Raw genomic sequence first — 20,349 nt, 5'->3', positions numbered from 1 at the left:
TTTCTCAAGATTTGAAATTAGTTCGAATTCATAGCCTGCTTCTCCGAGTCCCATTCCACAGTCCAGACTCCAAGTCTCAACTGTAGAACAGGGCGCTGGACTTATACTTGGCTCCCTTTCAAGCTACAATGTTCATATTTATAACATGTGTACAATATACGTATTAGACGCAAATAAGAAAACTTGAAAATCAGACACTTTCACAGTTTTCTTATTCCATCGTCAAGTAATGTATATAATAAGTATGTTTATATCGATATTCAATATGAAAACATTAAAAGCTGAGAATAGTTAGAACCAGATTCATTCAAAGGGATAGTTAAAACATTCTGCAGTGCAATTAATACATTCTGTGGGGTAGTTAAAACATTTTGTGGGGCAATTAAAAACATTCTTTTGGGCATTATTAGCTGAATCTATGGGTCAGTTTAATAATCTGCGGGGGCGTTATTATGGGCACTATTATAAAAGGGATAGAGATAGTACCAAACAGCCAAATACATCTATACACTCAACCACTACTTCACAGGCACACACAAACACCCATCTACCCTACGGCCGGTAATGGTTCCGACCCTGGTCGATAAAAGAATGCAAGGATAAAGGCCATGCTCATTTCACGAGAAAGGGTAGGTAGGTACGGTTCTAACGATCCTAATCAATAATGAAACATCCTAAACCCGTTTATAGTCCTTAACCTGGCCGCATCTCATCATTACATGTGCATGTCGCAGTTACCTAAACATGTGACATGTCACCGGTACATGTACATGTGACATGTTGCCCCGCAGTATAACTGACCTCTACGTCCACTGCCCACTCGGATACACAGCGGGATTATCAGATTAATTAACATATTCAAAGTCTTCTCAGCAGTTGGAAATACGGACATTCCTCCACAAATGTGCTCCAATGAAAACTGCTCCTGAAAACAACCGAATAAATGTTATCAACATCTCACCCTGAAGCACGTTGCACAGTCATGGCTCCAATTTAAGACCGAGTCTATGCACATTTCGGTTCTATTAACCAATCTAACAACTCAAGTCTCAGCTTATCTTGGCTCTATCTCAGGTTAACTTCATCCAACACTGACCGCTCATAAACTGTAGTCCTACACTGATCCACTTACCCCTAGCGCTTGCATCTGCATCGCCATCAGTTTCACCACCGCCGAACAGAATCTAGGTGGCGCCTCTAACTGTTGACTGAGTAATAGGTCGTTACAGTTGTTGCTATGGGTGACGTTATGCAAACTATCGTTGATACTGACGGCGCCAACGTCCGATAGGATTATGTTCAAACACATGTTGATAACGGTCTGTAAATAGATATTCACAGGTCTTTATGAAATTGAGAGAAAATGATTAACCCTATCACTGTTGATTGTGCACGCCCTGTTGTACCAGATCCAGATGGTGTCAGCTTATTTTTGATGATGCATGTATGTGGTGACACCTATACAGCTGATAGGAACTACAATGAAAGTAGACAGTCAATACACACCACCTAGGTACCACATAGAAGTGCGCTGAGTAGCTAGTAGCCGACCAAAATTTCGCAATGGTGGATATAGTAGGAAGTGGGGAATCGTGATATTGATTTTGTTACGGCCTCTGAAAATCTTTGTCGACCACTTTGTTCAAATTACAAACCACAATAACAAGCAACTATTTAAGAACGAAGAGCAAAATTAGTGATTGAAGTTTCGGTCTCTGTTGGTAGTGAACAGGTTAAAAATTGTTTTCGTTTTTCGCAAAATCAAATGACATACCTTCAGGTGCGGCAGATGAGCGACGTATTTGTATCTAAGCAACGTTAAATAAACGCCTTTCAGTAAGTTGGCCGCCGAGTCCCAGTCCAGCTGGCGACGTAGTACGGCTTTTTTATAAATCTTATTGAACAGACGATCGAGGCGTCGTAGAATCAGATTCAAAGCCGGACGCACCGCTTCAATCGACCAATCAGTGATCGGTAATATCTCCGTCATATACCTACAATAACAAAGGTCAAGGTTTGATATGTCCTTTAAATTTGTTAAACACACCTATTGGCATTTTATATTTTAAGGCAGCAGCAAATTTGGGTTTTGATTATGAAAATTGAGACTGGGGCCCAGTTGCAGTCATGACTTGAATCCAAAAGATGTCTTTACTCTGCAGACTGGTATTGAGTTGTTTGGTTGGCTATAGAACCAAAATGAGCTTAGATTGGTCTTAAGTTTTAAGATTGGTTATAGAACCAAAATTAGCTTAGACTGGTCATAAGTTGCTAAGATGGTCTTAGAATGGTCTTAAATCTAAGCCATGACTATGCAACTGACCCCATTGCCACCTATGAAATAGTATTTTTTCACACAGACTGACTTACCGTTGTAGACCACGGCAACCCATTATTATCGGGTCGTATGGCGCTAGTTTCAGTAGCGTATGAGCAATATCAGCCAATCTCTGCAAAAACAAATAACACAACATAACATTCACTTAATTCATAGACATAAAGCAGAACAAGGAATTCGCACAGATAAGAGCAAATAAAGGCAAACAATAGTTTGACAGGCATTCAGTTCCACAGTTCATGTTTCCAAAGACAAACAATTATTAAGTAGCTGAATTTGTGGGGTTTATGCTGAATCTATAATCTAATTTGCATTGTGAGCTTTTTGATGTAACTAACATCACGAGCTTTCCGATCTAACTTACATTGTGACCTCTTTGATCTAACTTACATGATGAGCAGCTTTTTGGTCAAACTTACATTGTGAGCTTTATGATCGAGTAGATCGGGAAATCTAACATTCGGATCTGGGAGTAACTTCCGCAATTCTTTAACTCGCGGTAAACACTTCGCGAAGAATTCCACGCAAATATTCAACAACGAATCCCGCGGTTTCCGGAATTCGTTACGTAGTTCGGCGTCTTCGTCTTGAGTGGCCATTTGTCGATAGCGACCTTCTTCCATGTGACGTGGACTGAAATAAACTCAACAATTCAACGCTCATTTCGTAATTCAAGAATTCGTAATTCATCTTTTAAAGGAAGGTTTCAATTGAACGTATTCTGGTTTAGGAATATCAATTTTGGATTACAAAACTCTCTACTGGCCGCTTCTATCAGGTTTACAGATTATGCTATTCTGAAATAGGAAGAGCGTAAACCTGCCAAACTCTCTACTGGCCGCTTCTATCAGGTTTACAGATTATGCTATTCTGAAATAGGAAGAGCGTAAACCTGCCAAACTCTCTACTGGCCGTTTCTATCAGGTTTACAGATTATGCTATTATGAATAGTTAGTGTGTTCTGATCCAAACGAATGCGCCAGAAGAGAATTCCGCAATCGGTAGATCACAACCTACTAAACTCTCTAATGGCTGCTTTTATCAGGGTTACAGATTATGCAAATCCAGAATAGGTCGATCGAATTCTGGTCAAAACGAACATGCCAGAAGTGAACTCCCGAATCAGTACAGACAGATTGAAACCTGCCTAAATTCACCAGGACACAGTTCCACAGTAATTAGTGATAACTGTACGGTTAAAACAACAGAAATGAACTAATTTCAACTCTAGATTCGAACTTAAATCCGATCAACGGAACTGGGTCTTGTTTTTGTAAATACCAAGCTTAATACGATACACTTAAACACGTTTACGACTCAATATTAGCCGAGAATTTTAAGACTTATGAATTTGGATGTGGCCCAAATAAGCTAAAGCCTTGGCCTCTCTCAACTCTAGATCGGTATTACTGATTACTTGTAAGACCAAAAACATGCCACAATCGGGCCCATGTTAAAACAGGTCTCTGTCACATCTCAGGGTTAAACGAACCTGATGTAAGTAGAATCCTCTCGATCGTCATAATAAATACCGGCGCCTTGACTAGAACTATGATTCTGCACGGGTTTTATACTCGATGTGTTGATATTCTCCAAATTACGAGGTCCACTTATATTTCTATCGAAAAGAAAAAAAAAACAACTTCATGTTAACAAATCAAACACATCAATGTGGATGATGACTGTAGTTTGTCAGTTGCAGTCATCAGTCTTTGGAAATACTGGGGCCAGTTGTATTCAGTCATGGCTCAGAATTAAGACCAATCTAAAACTATCTTAGTTCAATATCCAACTTAAGACCAGTCTCAAGATTAAGACCACTGCGCAACTTGGTACTGGTCCTAAGATTTTTCTAAGATGGTTACAAAACCAAGACAAGCTTAGACTGGTTTTTATCTAAGCCTACACCGTGTAACAGGCGGCAGGGTAGTTTTTTTTTTACCTGGTCAACGCTTCACAGCTAGTGATCAACGCTCTCATACTGATCGCTAGATTACCGATGATATTGACTTCCTCTTGTATCGCTGCAGGGTTACTGTCGCGCTTCTTCGTTTGTTCATAAACATGAACCAAATACGGAGGGACAAGGGCTTCTAATACACTCTGAAAATAACCATATCAGTGATGTTGTAGGGAGATTGTTTGAAGCCATGATGGGTACCGGCATATGATGACATGGGGGATACAGTACCCCCTATGGGTGAAGCCATGGTGTAGGGTATATGATGTCATAGGGGGATTTGTGTGGATGAAGGGTATATGATGTCATAGGTGGAGTGCATGAAGCCATGGTAGATATATGTCACAGTATACGGAAAGGAGGTTATACTTACAAGCATTTGAATACTGCGATTAGAATCAGGGGCGTATGCTACGACCGCTACACACATATTTATAGCATCGATCATTGAAAACTCATTCAACTCCATTTCGTAACAAAAATCCTGAAATCACAACTTCAAACATGTACATGTGGTTTTACACATGTGCATCGTGTAAGTATATTTATTTGTACATGTACAGGGCAAGGGTAGCATTTGCAGTGAGGTGGACCAAGTTGTTTGCAAAATTCAATCTTATCTTAACCCTTTAAGTGCTGACTAGTTAATACCCTATAGTGCTAGAGATAATTTGAAAATTTTTAAAAATTCCACCCATAACGGGAATACCACTATAGTGCGTCTACACCGTGGCGCGGTGTATCGTTAGTTACTTGTATTTCACTATGTCTGACAAGTGCTGCAATTTTTCAAGAGAGATAATTACTAATTACATCAATACACCACAGTGCGGTGTACTAGCAAAATCCATCACTGATTTATACACCCCACTGCGGTGTAGACGCACTGAAAGGGTTAATATTATATCTGCATGGGGGCGGGGTTTCACAGTATAATTTCAAAACTCTATAATCAAATGTCTATCCACTTAACTGTGCTAATTCCACAACTGAGTAACTGTGCAGTTAACTCTTATCTCACAACGAGTATTTGAATCTTACCAGAGCTTTTAGAGGTTTATCCCCGTGAACGAGGTCCAGTATCTGAAGAGGGTCCGGTGTCGGCGTTTCAAGCGTCAATACGAGTTTGAACAGAGTCTTTGGCGGAACTTTGTTATAGTCGATGAATAAACTCTCTTCATCCACGTCTAATATCGGAGCAATCGCTCCAAACATCTACAGGAAGAACATGATATATCTTGTGATATTTCAAAAGTTTAGATTGAAATTGTCTATCGAAAATGAAAAGTTTGTCTATTGAAATTGTTCTAACAGTTCAGATATGAAAGGTGATGATGATATTAGAAGTAATTTCAGTTAATTAGTAGAGACATCTCTTTCCTTCCCTTATCTGTAAAAGGGGACCGCTCATTGAGTATGAGGGTAATATTTTGCAGATTTTCAACCCCCTCAGCCTTTACACCTAGAAATTTCTGACCCCTCAAGGATGCTTTCATACTTCAGGAATGACCGATTAAATATGGAAGGTATAAATTAGATATTTTTACGGTAATGCAAAGTTCTTCATTTCAGAAGTTAGATTGAATTTGCAGATTTGTGACACGTACCTGTAACACAAATGGTTTTCTATGTAGAATGTAGAACTGTTTACACGTATATTCGATGGATGAACAGAGAAGTGGATTCGCCTGATTGTGAGCGTAAACACGTAGGATCGTAGGCATTATATACATAAAACTAGAATAAACAATAAATGATAAACAATTATAGTAACATCTACAGTGGGCAATCACTTAAAGACTGGGACATCACCTCACTTGAATAGTGGGCCATAACTTCACATGAGGAATGGGCCATCACTTGAAGACTGGTACATCACCTCACTTGAATAGTGGGCCATAACTTCACATTAAGAGTGGGCCATCACTTGAAGACTGGGACATCACCTCACTTGAATAGTGGGCCATAACTTCACATGAAGAGTGGGCCATCACTGGAAGACTGGGACATCACCTCACTTGAATAGTGGGCCATAACTTCACATGAAGAGTGGGCCATCACTTGAAGACTGGGACATCACCTCACTTGAATAGCGGGCCATCACTTGATCAGAGGGCAATAACTTTACATGAGGGACGGGCCATCAATTAATAGTGGGCCATGCCTTCACTTGAATAGTGGGCCATAACTTCACATATATATAGAGTGGGCCATCACTCGAATAGTGGGCCACCACTTGAAAATCAATCTTCAATGCCTGACTTAAACCAGTAAGTCAGGGATCAAATTCATAGTTTAGATTCAAGACCAATCTAAAAGACCATCCATCTTTGTACTCTAGCCAATCTCCAGTCTTACGCTGTAAGATCATTTTTGGACTGAAGTCACAATTGTACAACTTGCCTGAGAGTTGTATTTTGCAAAGCTAATTTCGAATGAATTTTCAATGTTGGCTTAGATAAGAATCTGATTTGTAGCTGTTGGTAGCAGTCGCATGTGTGTACATGTTATAGTAACATGACCTACATGCTCATGTATATGTGACATCCACAGTAGCCCTACATGTACGTGCCACATGTAAATCACTCACCCGTTAGTGGAGAAGACATGTTTGAAATGACGAGCGGTGCTGATGTACGTTGCCAGGGAATATCGTAACATCGCCGAGTCGTCACAATGCAGCAACATCGTTCCGTTTATAACATTCAGAAACAACGGGATATCGGTAACCCACGTGAAGGTCGAGGTCATACAGTGAAACAATGTACTCACAAGCTGCAATCAATGATCAACATGATTTACGAAATCGTAACTTCAATTTCTGAGAGTTATAACTAGTCAAAGTCTGTTATAAGGCCGTCATCCTTTATAATGCCATTGGTTGCAATAACGCCGACATTTTTCCGACGACAAATTTTGCCCAAACAAACTCAAATCCAATGAAAATATTGTACTTTATAACGCTGCCAAATTCGTTATAAGCCATATTTTTCATTGGTCCTAACAGTGGCGTTATAAACGACCTTTACTGTAAAATGATTGTCAGATGCTAGCAACAGATCTACCGTACTTATATCAGTAAAGAATATGTTATAGATATTCTGCAGAAACCGGTTCCGCAGTTCGGTTTAGTTAGACTCAAAAGAGTTGAAATTGGTGTATTCTAGAGTGAAATATTATCCAAGAACTGTAGAACTGGACCCAACAATTTCCAGCAATTAACTAGGCCCTAATGTGCATACTGGATACAGTTCCACAGTTGTTGGCTAAGTTCGGCCGCAAACATTTTCAATGTTTTAGCTCTGTTGTCAAAGTCTATACTGTGGAACTAGATCGAAGGGCCTGCAGTTGCTCAAAAGTTGTTTAGAGATACCCGGTGGATAAATACCATAGTAACAATGAACTTCTAATTGTCCCTATGTCAAAGATCCACTGGTTAACTCTTACCAACTTTTGAGGAACTGCAGCCCCTGAATTTTACCATTATAAATATATATGTATGAACATTTATGTTACAATGTTTTGTGGATTATTCTTGATTCAACTTGCAGCTTAAAATATGAATAAATAATGCTACCATACCTTTCCCCAGACGTATTTATGAAGCATATCGAGTCCGTACATCTCCTGACCCATCGGACCTTTATACAAACTGAACTCTGCCTCCAGAGCTTTACGCGGAAACGATGGAAGCTTCGTCAGCTCTTCATGTACAAAGTTTACATGAGTTTGCATCTGTGATAGAAGAAAATTCATTTTTAGCATAATTTTACATTTTTCATTTTTCGTTAGACAATTCTGAACAAGTTTTTGCACAATCAGAAAGGTCCGAGTAAGATGTACAAAGGTTTACATAAGTTTGCATCTGTTAATGTGAAAAGTCGTTTTTAGCATTATGGTGGTTGTATTGATTCGACACCAGGTTAACATGGCTACTCTACGAATCGTACATGTCTATTTTCCTCAGAAAAATTTGGACAAGTGTTTGCACAATCGTAATAGTTTAAGTAATATGCAGGAAGTTTACATGAGTTAGCGTCAGTAACGAAAGATATATTCCATTGAAATTAAGATTCGTAGAGGTGTTAACCGGGTGTAGATGCATTATAACTCATGCCTATTATCTGGTGCACTGGGCTGAAATTTTTTAAATTATCTCCCGCACTCGAGGATATTAATTAGTCAGCACCGAAAGGGTTAATCTTTGCTGCTTAATTCTAATAAATACATCGCTAAAAATGTGGCTTTTGATTAAGAATCATCTCCCCGTTCTATCCGTTTGAATTACACTACAGCTGCCCATTTTCCTTTGAATAAATTAGAAAAATACCATTCTCGATGATATTAGCAATTTTATAGAATTTGAATTCATAATGTTTAATTTGTGTGCATGAATATCCCATCCTCCCTCGGCAGGCATTTGAACCTGATGGCATTGCTACACTCAGCCACGGTACGAACCCCTGCCACACTAGACCGGGTGCGCAGGTACATGCGCAGCTTTGCCGCACGAAAACTTGCGGCACCAATCAGATTGCTCGTTGTATAATCGCCGAGGTAAATTTCAAGGAAGAACTATAATTGGGAAAACCTGGGCTAAAATAAAACCGGATATCTGATTGGCTGATAATGACATCATCTAAGCTGGGCATGTAGCTGCGCACTCGGTCTTAGTGTGGCAGGGTTTCGTACCGTGGAAATCTCGATGCCATCAGGTTCGAATCCCTGCTGGGGGAGGATGGAATATCCGAACATGTGTCCAACATTCTTTCTACTGTACGTAGTAAGCATATCGATTGAAAGAGTATTTCAGTTTCTGTAGAGTTATCAAGTTAGCAAGCAATATCTGTTTATCTAAATGTTCTGTTTGATAGAAGTTTTTTATTGTTCATTTCTATAAGTTTAGGATAACAGGCGCATTGGAAGCATTTTTTGATGGCCGCGACCAATTGCCAATTTTTGACAGGTTCTAATATATTGCCACGGCGAATTTATTTCAATTTCTTCAAAAACATGGCATTCAAAGAAAACAAGGTCATTCAGTAAATTATCGCACTTCCAACCCCACTGGATAAAGATACCAACACAACGATATGCGTGGACACTGCATGTCATACAAATTTTAGCGCTTACTAACAACCCCTGTCCTCCCCAACAAAGTGTGTAAGATACACATTATTAGGTATCTGGATCCACCCTCAGCTCATATATAATATCAAAAAACGGCTGATCGCCCTCATAATCTTCACATTTCATTGACTTTCATAGATCATGTGTTTTAATCTAGTTGAAGTTCATATCCCTGCATTTACGAAGTGCCGTAATCAATGCTGGGTAAAATTTTCAAAAAACAGTCTTCTGAGGCGCTGCTGATTTCTACAGGATCGCTAGTTTTATTCGGCCCAGCCGGTCATTTTATTCGTGAAGTACCGTGTAATGAGCGCAGAATGTTGAAAGCCGCTTTTCGGAATTTATCATTTGTCGCACCATACACGATGAAGTTCACCGACGAATCGATGATCGAAAATCCTAACGCGATAAGCCTCACCCCGCGAAATTTAGGGATTATGTTCAAACGGTTGATAAAACCGATAACTTCACAAATAATAAACAACGAAACTACCGATAAAACCATCCTCAAAACCCTCATTTCCCTTTTAGACGATTCATCAGCTACACCGAGCTGTGAACGTCGAGTAACCCGACGATAAAACATCACTGAACTAATAATAGCGTTGATGACGAATAAAACGCAAATTGGGATCATAACAGTAAGATACATGAATAGATAGTTTGCAGATATTTCATAGCGCCATGTATGTAAATTTTTGTTCCAGTAATGATATTTCTCAGCCCGGATCATGATATACGGCCAATGGCTGGGACATTTCATAAACACAAGCCTGCGTTCTGGTATCAATAGAGCAAAATGACCGCAAAAACCTAACAGTGAAATAAACGCCATCGCCCAAACTGATACCAACTTCTTGGGAATTCCACGCGATTTTATCGGAAACAATACGACGATAAACCGCTCTAGACTGAGCAGTACCGTGCACCAGTTACGGGTCATCTGAAACATGTAGAAAAATGGCAAGGTGACCGAGATAAAAATCCAACCGAAATTCCAGTTATTCCAGTGAAATACAATATCCCCCAGAACGGCGTAAACGTACGCAGTTCTCAGCGGATAAAGAACGAACGTAGTGATCATAAACAAAAGATCGTTTACGGCTAGAATTTTGATGAGAAAATAAACATCAGATTTAAAATTCTTCAGAACTAAAAGAGTGAATGCGTTGAATATCATGCCCAGCACTGATGCCGGTAGGTACCAGCCTAGATACATTGAGACATTGTATTTGTTCATCCATTTAACAGGTCGAGTTTGAAGTTTCTGACACCGGCTGAGTTGAGGTATTGTCAATGCGGTAGACGTGCTGCTAATGTTGTTATCGAACATCTCAGAAACTGTACGCCGCAATCTCTTGATGTTAATCTTTGCTGCTAAATTTGAATGAATCGTTAAAACTTTCAACGAATGAGGCATAGATTTGATTTAGAATCATAGTTTTATTTGTTAGAAGGTAAGTTGCCCATCCCTAATTGAATAAGCTAGAATATCATTCTCGATGAAATCAATTTGACACGATTTGCATTATTGAATTTACCATAGTACACTACGAATGCTGCAGTAAAATTGTACAAATGAATATCTGAACAGCAGTGAGACTAGAACGCTCTGTACACTGTAAATCAAATCAGTATTTCAGAGTTTCAAGCTCTTCTGTTGGATGTGATTAATCATTTTTCATTCGTCCCAAACAATCTACATATCTACAAGTACAACTTGACAGCATGTGTGAACGTTGCATGTACATCAATAGCACAATTACATGAACTTTTCGGCTATGAATCCTTCACTGAAATATAAGATGCATTTCTTAATCTAAATGTACAGAGTTTTCAGTGGATACAGAATAAATGTAGCGACCTTAAACAAAATATCGTTTAAAGCAAGAATTATGAGATGAGAAAATAATTGTCAGATTTAAATCGTTTTGTAAACGCGTCGACTGTTAAACCCAGTACTGACACCAGTAGATACCGGTATGTAGGCAATGGCGGTGGAAGTGCAACTGCGAAAGCCGCGCCAATAATTTACTGAAAGACGTTTTTTTTTGTCTTTCTATACCACGTTTTTTAAGAAATTAAGTAAATTCACCACGGCGGCAATATTTAGAACCAGTCCAAACTCGGCATTTGGCCGCAGCGATCAAAAATTGCTTCCAACGCGCCTGGTAGGCAAAAACAATGAATTTGTTTATTCATCTAACAGGTTGAGTTTGAATTCTCTGACACCGGTGAAGTTGCGGTGATGCCAATGCGGTAGTTTTACTGCTAATGTTGTTCTTTCATTCGCCTGATGAAGCTACTAGAAGCACTACACTAGAAGCGAAAGCTTGCACATCAACTAAACTAGTCAACCTCTGAAGTACTTTTTGTCTCGTATTAAAATTAAGAGTAATTCTTGGCTGAATAACGTTCTAAGGTATGATTCGCGTACCTGTCCCGGTGGTGTGCTTTGTAATACAGCTGTAGAAAATAATACTTTTCCAACTTCAGCGAATTTCAGTGTGAAAGCCTGAAAAACAAAAACACAATCCTCTGAACTCTGAATCATCGTAGATCGTAGTTCCATGAAACCCAGTCAAAATTTCATCAACATTCTAAGTGAAACTCTGCCCAAATTTTTCTAGTTCTCAAACAGATTCTCGTCAATGATACTTTAGCGACTCCCTACCTGTTTTTGAAGAGAATTGAAGGCGTCTTGAGAATCCATGTGAACCATCGATAGTTGTGGGTAGAAATTACGACGAAAAAAGTAGAAATCTCGAACGTACGAATTGAGATTGTGCATCTGACCTAGAAATACAAAGCAATATTATACAAAACAATGTCATAATCTGACAGAAAACTGATTCGTCGCGTAAAGATAATCAATAACTTCACCATTGATGATATTTTAAAGTATATTTTATTGACAGTTTTGAGATTTATCTAAATCTCATTGTCACAGAAACAGTAAAATGAACTTTATCATTAACTGCACGGTTTTCCATTTATAGTTTATCCATAAAATTTGCCTCAGCGATTATACAAGGGGCAATCTGATTGGCGTCGCGAATTTTTGTGCGGCCCGCCAACTTGTGCATGTACCTGCACGCACAGGCTGGTGCGTCAGGATTTTGTGCCGTAGCTGATTCTAGCAATGTCATCAGGTTTGAATCCCTGGGGAAGATGGTATATACCGGTAGTGGCACACGTATATATGATAATACATGTTCAACATGTGGCACATGTACATGTTTGGTTACATACTTGTTTTGGTGTCAATCAACGAATACGAATCCTTCTCATCGTCCGGGATGTTGAAGAAATCCAAACTGTCTTCGAGAATTTGAGAAAATTGCGTATCCTAAAAAATTAAACAGCGCAATCGACTACAATATTGAGCATTAGACTGTTTGGTCCGGACACAGCTAAACATTGGAGTTTTCTGGAGCAGCAATTAATCGACGATTAACATAATAATCCAAATAGAATTCCAAAAAGACACAGATATAAATTCATGCAAACTGTTTCAGTATCTTTCAAACTGATTGCAAAAATATCTATGAAGAATTTTTTGAGCAAATTTAAAAGAAAACATTCTTTCAGTCAAAAGCAAAAAAGTGAACAATACAAAACATATTTATGCTGTTCATTTGAGAAATATCGTTTGTTGAAAAGCCGAATATATCTTAAAAATATGTTTGAAGAATTTTATCTGTTGAGTGTTCGTAACGTAATGCTGCTAATGCACATGCGAAAAGTGATTTCATATACACGCGTCGTCCCATGCATGCAGCGTCTCAAAATGCCAACTTGACTTCCCCAACCACGCTGCGAATACAGTACACATTCAAATATCCAACCCAGGGAATTAGAAAAACATATTTCCATTAAAACCCGCTGAAAATGTGAAGTTGCTTGAGAAAGAACATGCTAAACAACTTTAAATAATGAAAATCTTGAATACGTCTTAGCTTTGAGTCTGTGCTGTGAAGTGATACAATGCAGTGAAACTAGCTCAACCCTTTCAGTGCATCTACACTGCAGTAGGTGTATGAATCGGTAATGGATTTTGCTAGTACACCACACTGCGGTGTATTGATGTAATTAGTTTTTAGTTTTTATCTCTATACAAAGATGACAGCACCTGTCAAACATAGTGAAATATTAGTAACCAACGATACACCGCACCGCGTTGTAGACACACTATAGCGGTATTCCCGTTATTCAACACACTAGGGTGGAATTTTCCCAAATTTTCATATTTTCTCCAGCATTGAATTAGAAATACAACTTGGAACTAGATGACTTATAAGTTGTGTCATGACTTAAATAGTAAATAGAATTGGAAATACACTAAATTAGGACTAAAAATATAGATGACGAAGTAGATTGAATTAGAAATATTAATTGGGAAACAAAAATAGAGATTATTTTAACTCATTCAAATGATGACTTACACCAAGTGAATTGAGTTAGAAATACAAATTGGGATTCAAAAATAGACACGACTTCAGTAATGTGTTGACGACTTACACTTAGTAAATTGTTTTAGAAATACTAATTTGGAATAAAGAATAGAGATGACTTTGACAATGTGAGGACTTAACCGAGCTTGACTATTGAGTCGATGTGTGCTTATATAAATGGATCTTGTATTCAGAATTCTAGAGCAAGGACATTCATTCATGGCGCATACAATATTAAAACAGTACAGGTGCAGAAAATATTGTACGAAAAGAATTAAATTGACTCTTTTGATATTTTAGAAATCGCGGAAGCCTGAGGTTATTAGAGAAAACGGAAAAAAAGAAAGACTTAAGAAAACAAGAATTTCTCATTCCCGTCGTACCACATCCAAATTGACCTGAAACATGGAAGAATTTCTGATGTAACTTTAAAAATATTGAGAAAGCGAAATTAGGAAAACTATCTTCGATCTCAGGGGATGACTTTACAATAACAAGGGGAACCTGGGGCAAAGCGTTTTAAAATAGTTCACAGTTATGATGCTCTAACTATAGACAATAAACATATAGTGGGATACACAAGTAACATTAGCTATACAAACAACAAATCTGATTTAACAATAGCAAACACATCTACATTTATATTTGCTAACATATGTAGTGGAGAACCTAAAGAACAGGCACCAGTTGCTCAAACTTTGGTCAAAGTTAACCATCACTACAAATACCAAAGAGTTGCCGTGTTTGTTACGAGCAACTTTTAAGCAACCTGAATCCGGTTGCAGTGTCCCGAGAAGAATTAGTTCATTTTCAATTGGTTAGTAAAGTAAAATCTGACGTCTGCAGTTGCTCAAAGCTGTTTCGAGTTAACCAGTGGATAATTGAAATAGTGACAATTAAAATTGCATTATTACCATGGTATTTATCTGATGGTTCGACTTGAACCTTTTTTAGAGCTACTGGTTCATTGTCCTTAGGAACAGTTTTTTTATGTTGAATTAAGTTTCATCGTGATAAAGTTGTACGTGTTATTAAGTTGTATATATTTTACCTCATGTATCGGGAATTGTGATGGAATACCCGTTAAATCCGGTCCGTGAATGATTATCTTTTTAGCGCTCGGAACATTTGCAGTTACCAGCAACGTCGGCTGAAATATCGACGCACAGATATAATCCATACTAAACATTGATACTGGATTCGGAATAATCGTCATTGTTACTTACATCGCATTGTTCTTTACGTAACGTCTGTTTTAGATCTTTGAATGAAATTCCCTGAACGTGTGGAACGATCTACAAAACAGATATATATATATATATATATATATATATATATATATATATATATATATATATATATATATATATATATATATATATATATATATATATATATATATATATAAGATATCAACTCAAACTCAGTGCCAATCGACGTGGGAATGGTGATAACCGGGTTAGAATGTGGGACAATAGGGTTACAAGGCTCGAATTGGACTGGGATGTTTATTCGAAGGCTCCAGGGACTGGGCATTATGGTACAAAGCACCCGTGAGTCTGGAAAGTTGATTCCAGGCCTCCATTCGGACTGGACATTTTGCTACAAGCCTCCTATGAGTCTGGGAAGTTGATCCAAAGGAGAAAATGAGACTGAACATTTTGCAACAAAGCTTCGATGAGTCTGGAAAGTTGATTCCAAGGAGGCAATGAGACTGGGATGTTTGTTGAAGACTGGAAAGGCCCTACTAGTGATTTTGGTAAGATTGTTTGAAGATCCTGCACAGTGTCTGCAATAGTTCAAGTCATACATTTCTGATCTTTCCATGATACATACCATCCACAGTAAAGCCATCGCACCACCGATCGCATCCTGAGAACTTTCACATGGAGAACGTACATAGAACATCACATAACCAATCTACAACAAGAAACAAAATTCTTAATATGGACTTTACGTGATGGTGCATGTTTAATCCATTCTCAAAATTAAACGTCAGTTAATTATACTATTAACTTCTAGTGTTTAAGCATTTATAATTCACAAATATTTCATTTTAAGCCTACTCCTTATTTTAAAGATTTAGAAAAAGTTTTCCCAAGTATTTCATGGATGAGTTTTCAATTTTACCTAATAGAAGTGGAGCCATCATAATACTACTAGGGACGTCAATATTTTAGTGGGGATAGGTTGATAAAGGTGATTTCTAAGGCAATTGCTGAAGAAAGTTGTGCATCTGATATCCAGAAATGAGACACAAGAAGTATAAAATGAATTTTCCTAAATACTTCCTGTATGAGGGGAAAATCTATCAAATTCCCAAATATTTCCAAACTGGGAAATAAGTTTTTGAAATTCTTGACGTTTTTCTCATTTTCTCAAGACTATGGGAACCGTGATAAAAAAACCTAGCAGTGAAACAATTGGATCAAACTTCATTGCATCAAAACTGACAAACGAACTGTAAATCTTACGATATAGTTGAAGAGGGCGTGAGCAGTTTGAGCAGGCAGCTCTGGCATGCGGAGTATCAGCCGTCGAAGTACGAAAAAGAGTTCGTCTTGTTTATCGCGAACCGTCAGTTTCTCGAGGAAATGTCGGAAGAATAAAATCGGTTCCTCGACAAGAGACGACCAGATCACTTTATCAGCGACTTCAGCCACTAGAAAATATTAACAAATGCTTCACGACTATCATAGATATATGCACCTTTCAGTATATTATCAGCGTTCTTCCAATTATTGATTGTCTATACTTCACATGTGTACAGAACTTCACCAGAGACATTTTTAATGAACTGCAAACACTAGACATTAGATATTTTTATAAGGCCCACTTGCACAAAAACTGATCGTCCACATTTCGCATGTGTTCAGTACTTCACCAGAGACATTTCTAATTGAAGATGAACTACAAACACCAGACATTAGACGTTTTATCAGCAAATTCTCAAAAAAACTGATCATCCACACTTCACACTCAAGAGGGTGCAAGTTCCAGGCTATCAGACATACAATTGATTGTTCGATTTGGGTGGTAGGAGGCTGCAGATTCATTCTATTTCATTTCTTTAGATGACAAGGTTTGGGTCATGAAAATAGCATCGATTAGATGGAAGGGTCACGATTGCTTGGAAGTAACATTTATATATCAGATCTTTATTTACAAAGAAATTATAACAAGTTATACAGTGGGTGTACATTCAGAATATGAAATGTTATAATATCAATTGAGGGGACCCAATGAAGCAAATTGCTTGTTACTTGGTCACCCAGACACTCTCTTCCCTCATTAATGCTGGTTCTAGATTTTTGGAATTTGCCTTAAAGTGAATAAATCGTTTCCTAAGATCTTAAATCTTGTTTCAAATTTTGCCAGTTCATAGGAATTAAGCACAGGAAGCTTTTACGGAAACAACTTTTATTGTGTAACGGAATCCGAGGGTGGTTACGTTGACGAGTATTGCGATTGTGGTTAAAAGAATTCCTTTGAAAGATATTCATGATAGGTACCGGTGACTGATTATTCGAATCATCTAGAATATTTTTCGCACAATTCCTACCTGAAATGCCCTCTTGATTCACTTCTAGGTCGTCGAGCAAATGAATTATGGGTAATACAGCTGCACAGATGCATGATGGGAAGACTCCTTGAACAAGTTGCATGTGATGTGAATGAGCGTGTTCAACTCGCTCTTCATCACCTGGAAATAAATTACAACTTAATATTTTACGATCATTGAATCCAAGATTCTTTAAAGTGCTAGATTATATCGTATTCAACCTAAACTGTGTTACATTGTTTTTTAACCCTTTCAATACTGGACCCAGTTTATCGCTGAAATCTATCGAAATTCTTCTGTAATTCAGCTCATCTTGGATTGATTTAAGAACTGACTTAAAAAAAAGAAATTCAATTGATTTAGGAATAGAAGAGTTTTACTGGGCCAATGTCATGGGGTGGCTGAGTTGCACAGTCCTGACTCGATTAAAGTGCAAAAATGGTTTTGAATCTAGAGACCGGTCCCAAGCTGTAAGATTGCTTATAGATGACTCCTGAGCGTTTGTTAACAGCTCAGTGTTACTTCTCCCCAGGGAGAGATGACTGATACATGTTAGAGTATAAAAATTGGCCAGGGTAATAATATCGAAAAATGTAAAGCGCTCTAAGTAGCCTGGCTGGATTTAGCGCTATATAAGACACATATTATATTATTATTATAGAACCAAAACGGTCTTAAATCTCAAGCCATGACTGTGTAACTACGCTCTTGTTAAAACTTAGCCCCTGATCTCGGATAGCGTTTTCCCAACAATGTGCATCAATCATTACTGCTCGAATAGCAAGCAAACTCAGCTTTCAGATGTGTAACTGGTGGATGGGGTAGGGGAAGGTTTGGTAGGTTTTGGCAGTGAAAGGGTCAACACTAAACTTGAATATATATACATAGAGCCGTTAGAATACAATCCATTCGAATACTGTCAACAGTTCTATGTCGGATATCTTGAAAAAATAACTAACATCTATTTTTCTATCATTCAAATAAATGACCCGGATGAGCGAATAAACCCTGAAAACAAATTCTTATTCGCGAGCTAATACAATGTGAATCATTTGTAAACTACCAAAATTTTCGATCGAATTTCAGGTGCAATTTCCGTCACACTTACCACTCCATTCGTTCAGAGTTCGGGAGAAAAAAACAGTTGAATGTATACAAGAAATAAAGAAGGGGTTTTGTTAGTAAAGTTTATCACATGCGGATATGTAAAACATGCTGACTCGAAGCAAGCGGCAATTTATTTACTTAATCTATTTAAGAAATTCTACTCGTCAAAAACAAGACGCATGCTACCCTCAAAATGTAATTGACACATTCTGCAATATCTCCCTCGTAACTACATATTTCTCGGGCATGAGGTAGATGCGAGGGTACAATTACTATTTTTAATCATCCACAAGTTTGAGCTGCTGATAATGGTTTTCATGTTGTGAAGCTTGATTTGTGAAAATATTTGTATTCTCATATTCATTTACAGTTTATGACACAGAAGGTGAAATATATCGTTCCGAGTACGAAATTGTAATTTCTTTGCTTTAGTTTTGCCTAAAGATGCCTTTCTCGGGACTGGGCGAATTTAGGATTCATGATTGCTGTCAAACGGTCTGATTGTAATAAGAGAATGGTTGGGGTATATTTGCTTGCGAATGCCGGTCACCATACAAGACTGGTCACCATCAGCTAAACTAGACCAACTTACGTACAAACTGGCCCAGGTTCAAATCCCAGTGGGGCTAGGAAAAGGCTTATGGAGCAAGGATTAGGGTTACATACCTAGGCTTAGGTCCCGGAGCAAGACGGGCTATTTTCGTCAAAAAGCATTCCAGTTTAACCATATATTTTAGTCCTACTGAATAAGGAATTTAATTTTCTTATCAAATTTTCTTTCATTTTCGATCAGTTTTGAATTCCGATGAGTTTCAGTGAGTTTCCGTTCGAAGATCTGTTGGTTAGGATTACGGGCCTAGAAGTGTCCTTTTAGGAGGAACGTTTTGGACTGATGCTGCTCTCACACTGTAGAGTGAAATCAAATTAATCTTTTCCTGTTGTACTGTATAGACAACCATCATTTCTGGCATATAGAGTCACTGCTACCATATCGGATCATTTCCCAGTCCATTCACTGGATCTTCACAGACAGCAAGGTGCTGCCCTGTCTGAATACTAAAATCACCGACGAGAAATAGAGAAAGTAAAGGGGTACCAGCGCACACCAGATGTGCACTCAGTGAACTGAATAGACGGTGAAAATTGGTTCATTTTCAATGAACTTTGAACCGGATTTTTAGGCTCCCAAATGGAAATTTTGTCAAATGAGTAATCAAATACGAGCTCATATAAGATTGGCGTTCCCAATTAGTGTATGGTATAGATTTGCCGATGAGAAAAGTTGACAATTAAAAATGTAGAAGAAATTGAAGCGCAGTAACCGAGCAACCATTAGCGAACGTGGTGGATCCTCAACTGCTGGTAACCCATTACAAATGTTTGTTTGTTTGTATTGCGATGATGCTAGTTTCTTTCTGTATTGAAAATATATATTTTCACCGTTCAGCTAAAATAACTTGCAACAAAAAATTACAAATTGTGCTATTCATAATTATATATATATATATATATAAATATAAATATATGTGTTAGACCCTAATTCATCTCCAAAACCACAACAAATTATCATTCGAACAAACCCAGTCTCATAATAAACATCTCTAAAATATTTCAAGAAACTGAATCAACACTAGCTGGCCCTTGTAGGCCTAGCCCACTGTCACAGTCTTGGTAAAATTTGAAGATTTTGGCAATAAAGGGTTAACATAATGAAATCGACAACAGATAATAATGAATCAATATTTGTAGCGTTTTAACGTTTCCATGATGATTCAGCGACCTTTTCAGTGACCTTTAC

General features: G+C 38.0%; 1 protein-coding gene across 1 annotated transcript in view; it reads right to left on the bottom strand.

Moving 5' to 3' along the window:
• LOC141910544 (protein unc-80 homolog) overlaps window positions 1-20,349 on the bottom strand; it is a 102,395-nt gene that overhangs the window by 10,840 nt on the left and 71,206 nt on the right. The window contains exons 23-40 of the mRNA XM_074801236.1: window positions 17,445-17,585; window positions 16,357-16,544; window positions 15,719-15,802; window positions 14,934-15,032; window positions 12,681-12,777; window positions 12,103-12,224; window positions 11,866-11,943; window positions 7,881-8,033; window positions 6,889-7,073; window positions 5,906-6,035; window positions 5,340-5,513; window positions 4,281-4,441; window positions 3,831-3,956; window positions 2,758-2,971; window positions 2,371-2,450; window positions 1,775-1,994; window positions 1,133-1,321; window positions 802-925 (exon numbers count right to left, since the gene is read on the bottom strand). Of these exons, the coding sequence (XP_074657337.1) occupies window positions 802-925; window positions 1,133-1,321; window positions 1,775-1,994; window positions 2,371-2,450; window positions 2,758-2,971; window positions 3,831-3,956; window positions 4,281-4,441; window positions 5,340-5,513; window positions 5,906-6,035; window positions 6,889-7,073; window positions 7,881-8,033; window positions 11,866-11,943; window positions 12,103-12,224; window positions 12,681-12,777; window positions 14,934-15,032; window positions 15,719-15,802; window positions 16,357-16,544; window positions 17,445-17,585 (2,565 nt within the window). The remainder of the gene's footprint in view (window positions 1-801; window positions 926-1,132; window positions 1,322-1,774; window positions 1,995-2,370; window positions 2,451-2,757; window positions 2,972-3,830; window positions 3,957-4,280; window positions 4,442-5,339; window positions 5,514-5,905; window positions 6,036-6,888; window positions 7,074-7,880; window positions 8,034-11,865; window positions 11,944-12,102; window positions 12,225-12,680; window positions 12,778-14,933; window positions 15,033-15,718; window positions 15,803-16,356; window positions 16,545-17,444; window positions 17,586-20,349) is intronic.

The sequence above is a fragment of the Tubulanus polymorphus genome, chromosome 9, assembly GCF_964204645.1.
Source record: "Tubulanus polymorphus chromosome 9, tnTubPoly1.2, whole genome shotgun sequence".
Classification (NCBI taxonomy): Eukaryota; Metazoa; Nemertea; class Palaeonemertea; order Tubulaniformes; family Tubulanidae; genus Tubulanus; species Tubulanus polymorphus.
This window is presented reverse-complemented; position numbering and strand designations above follow the sequence as displayed.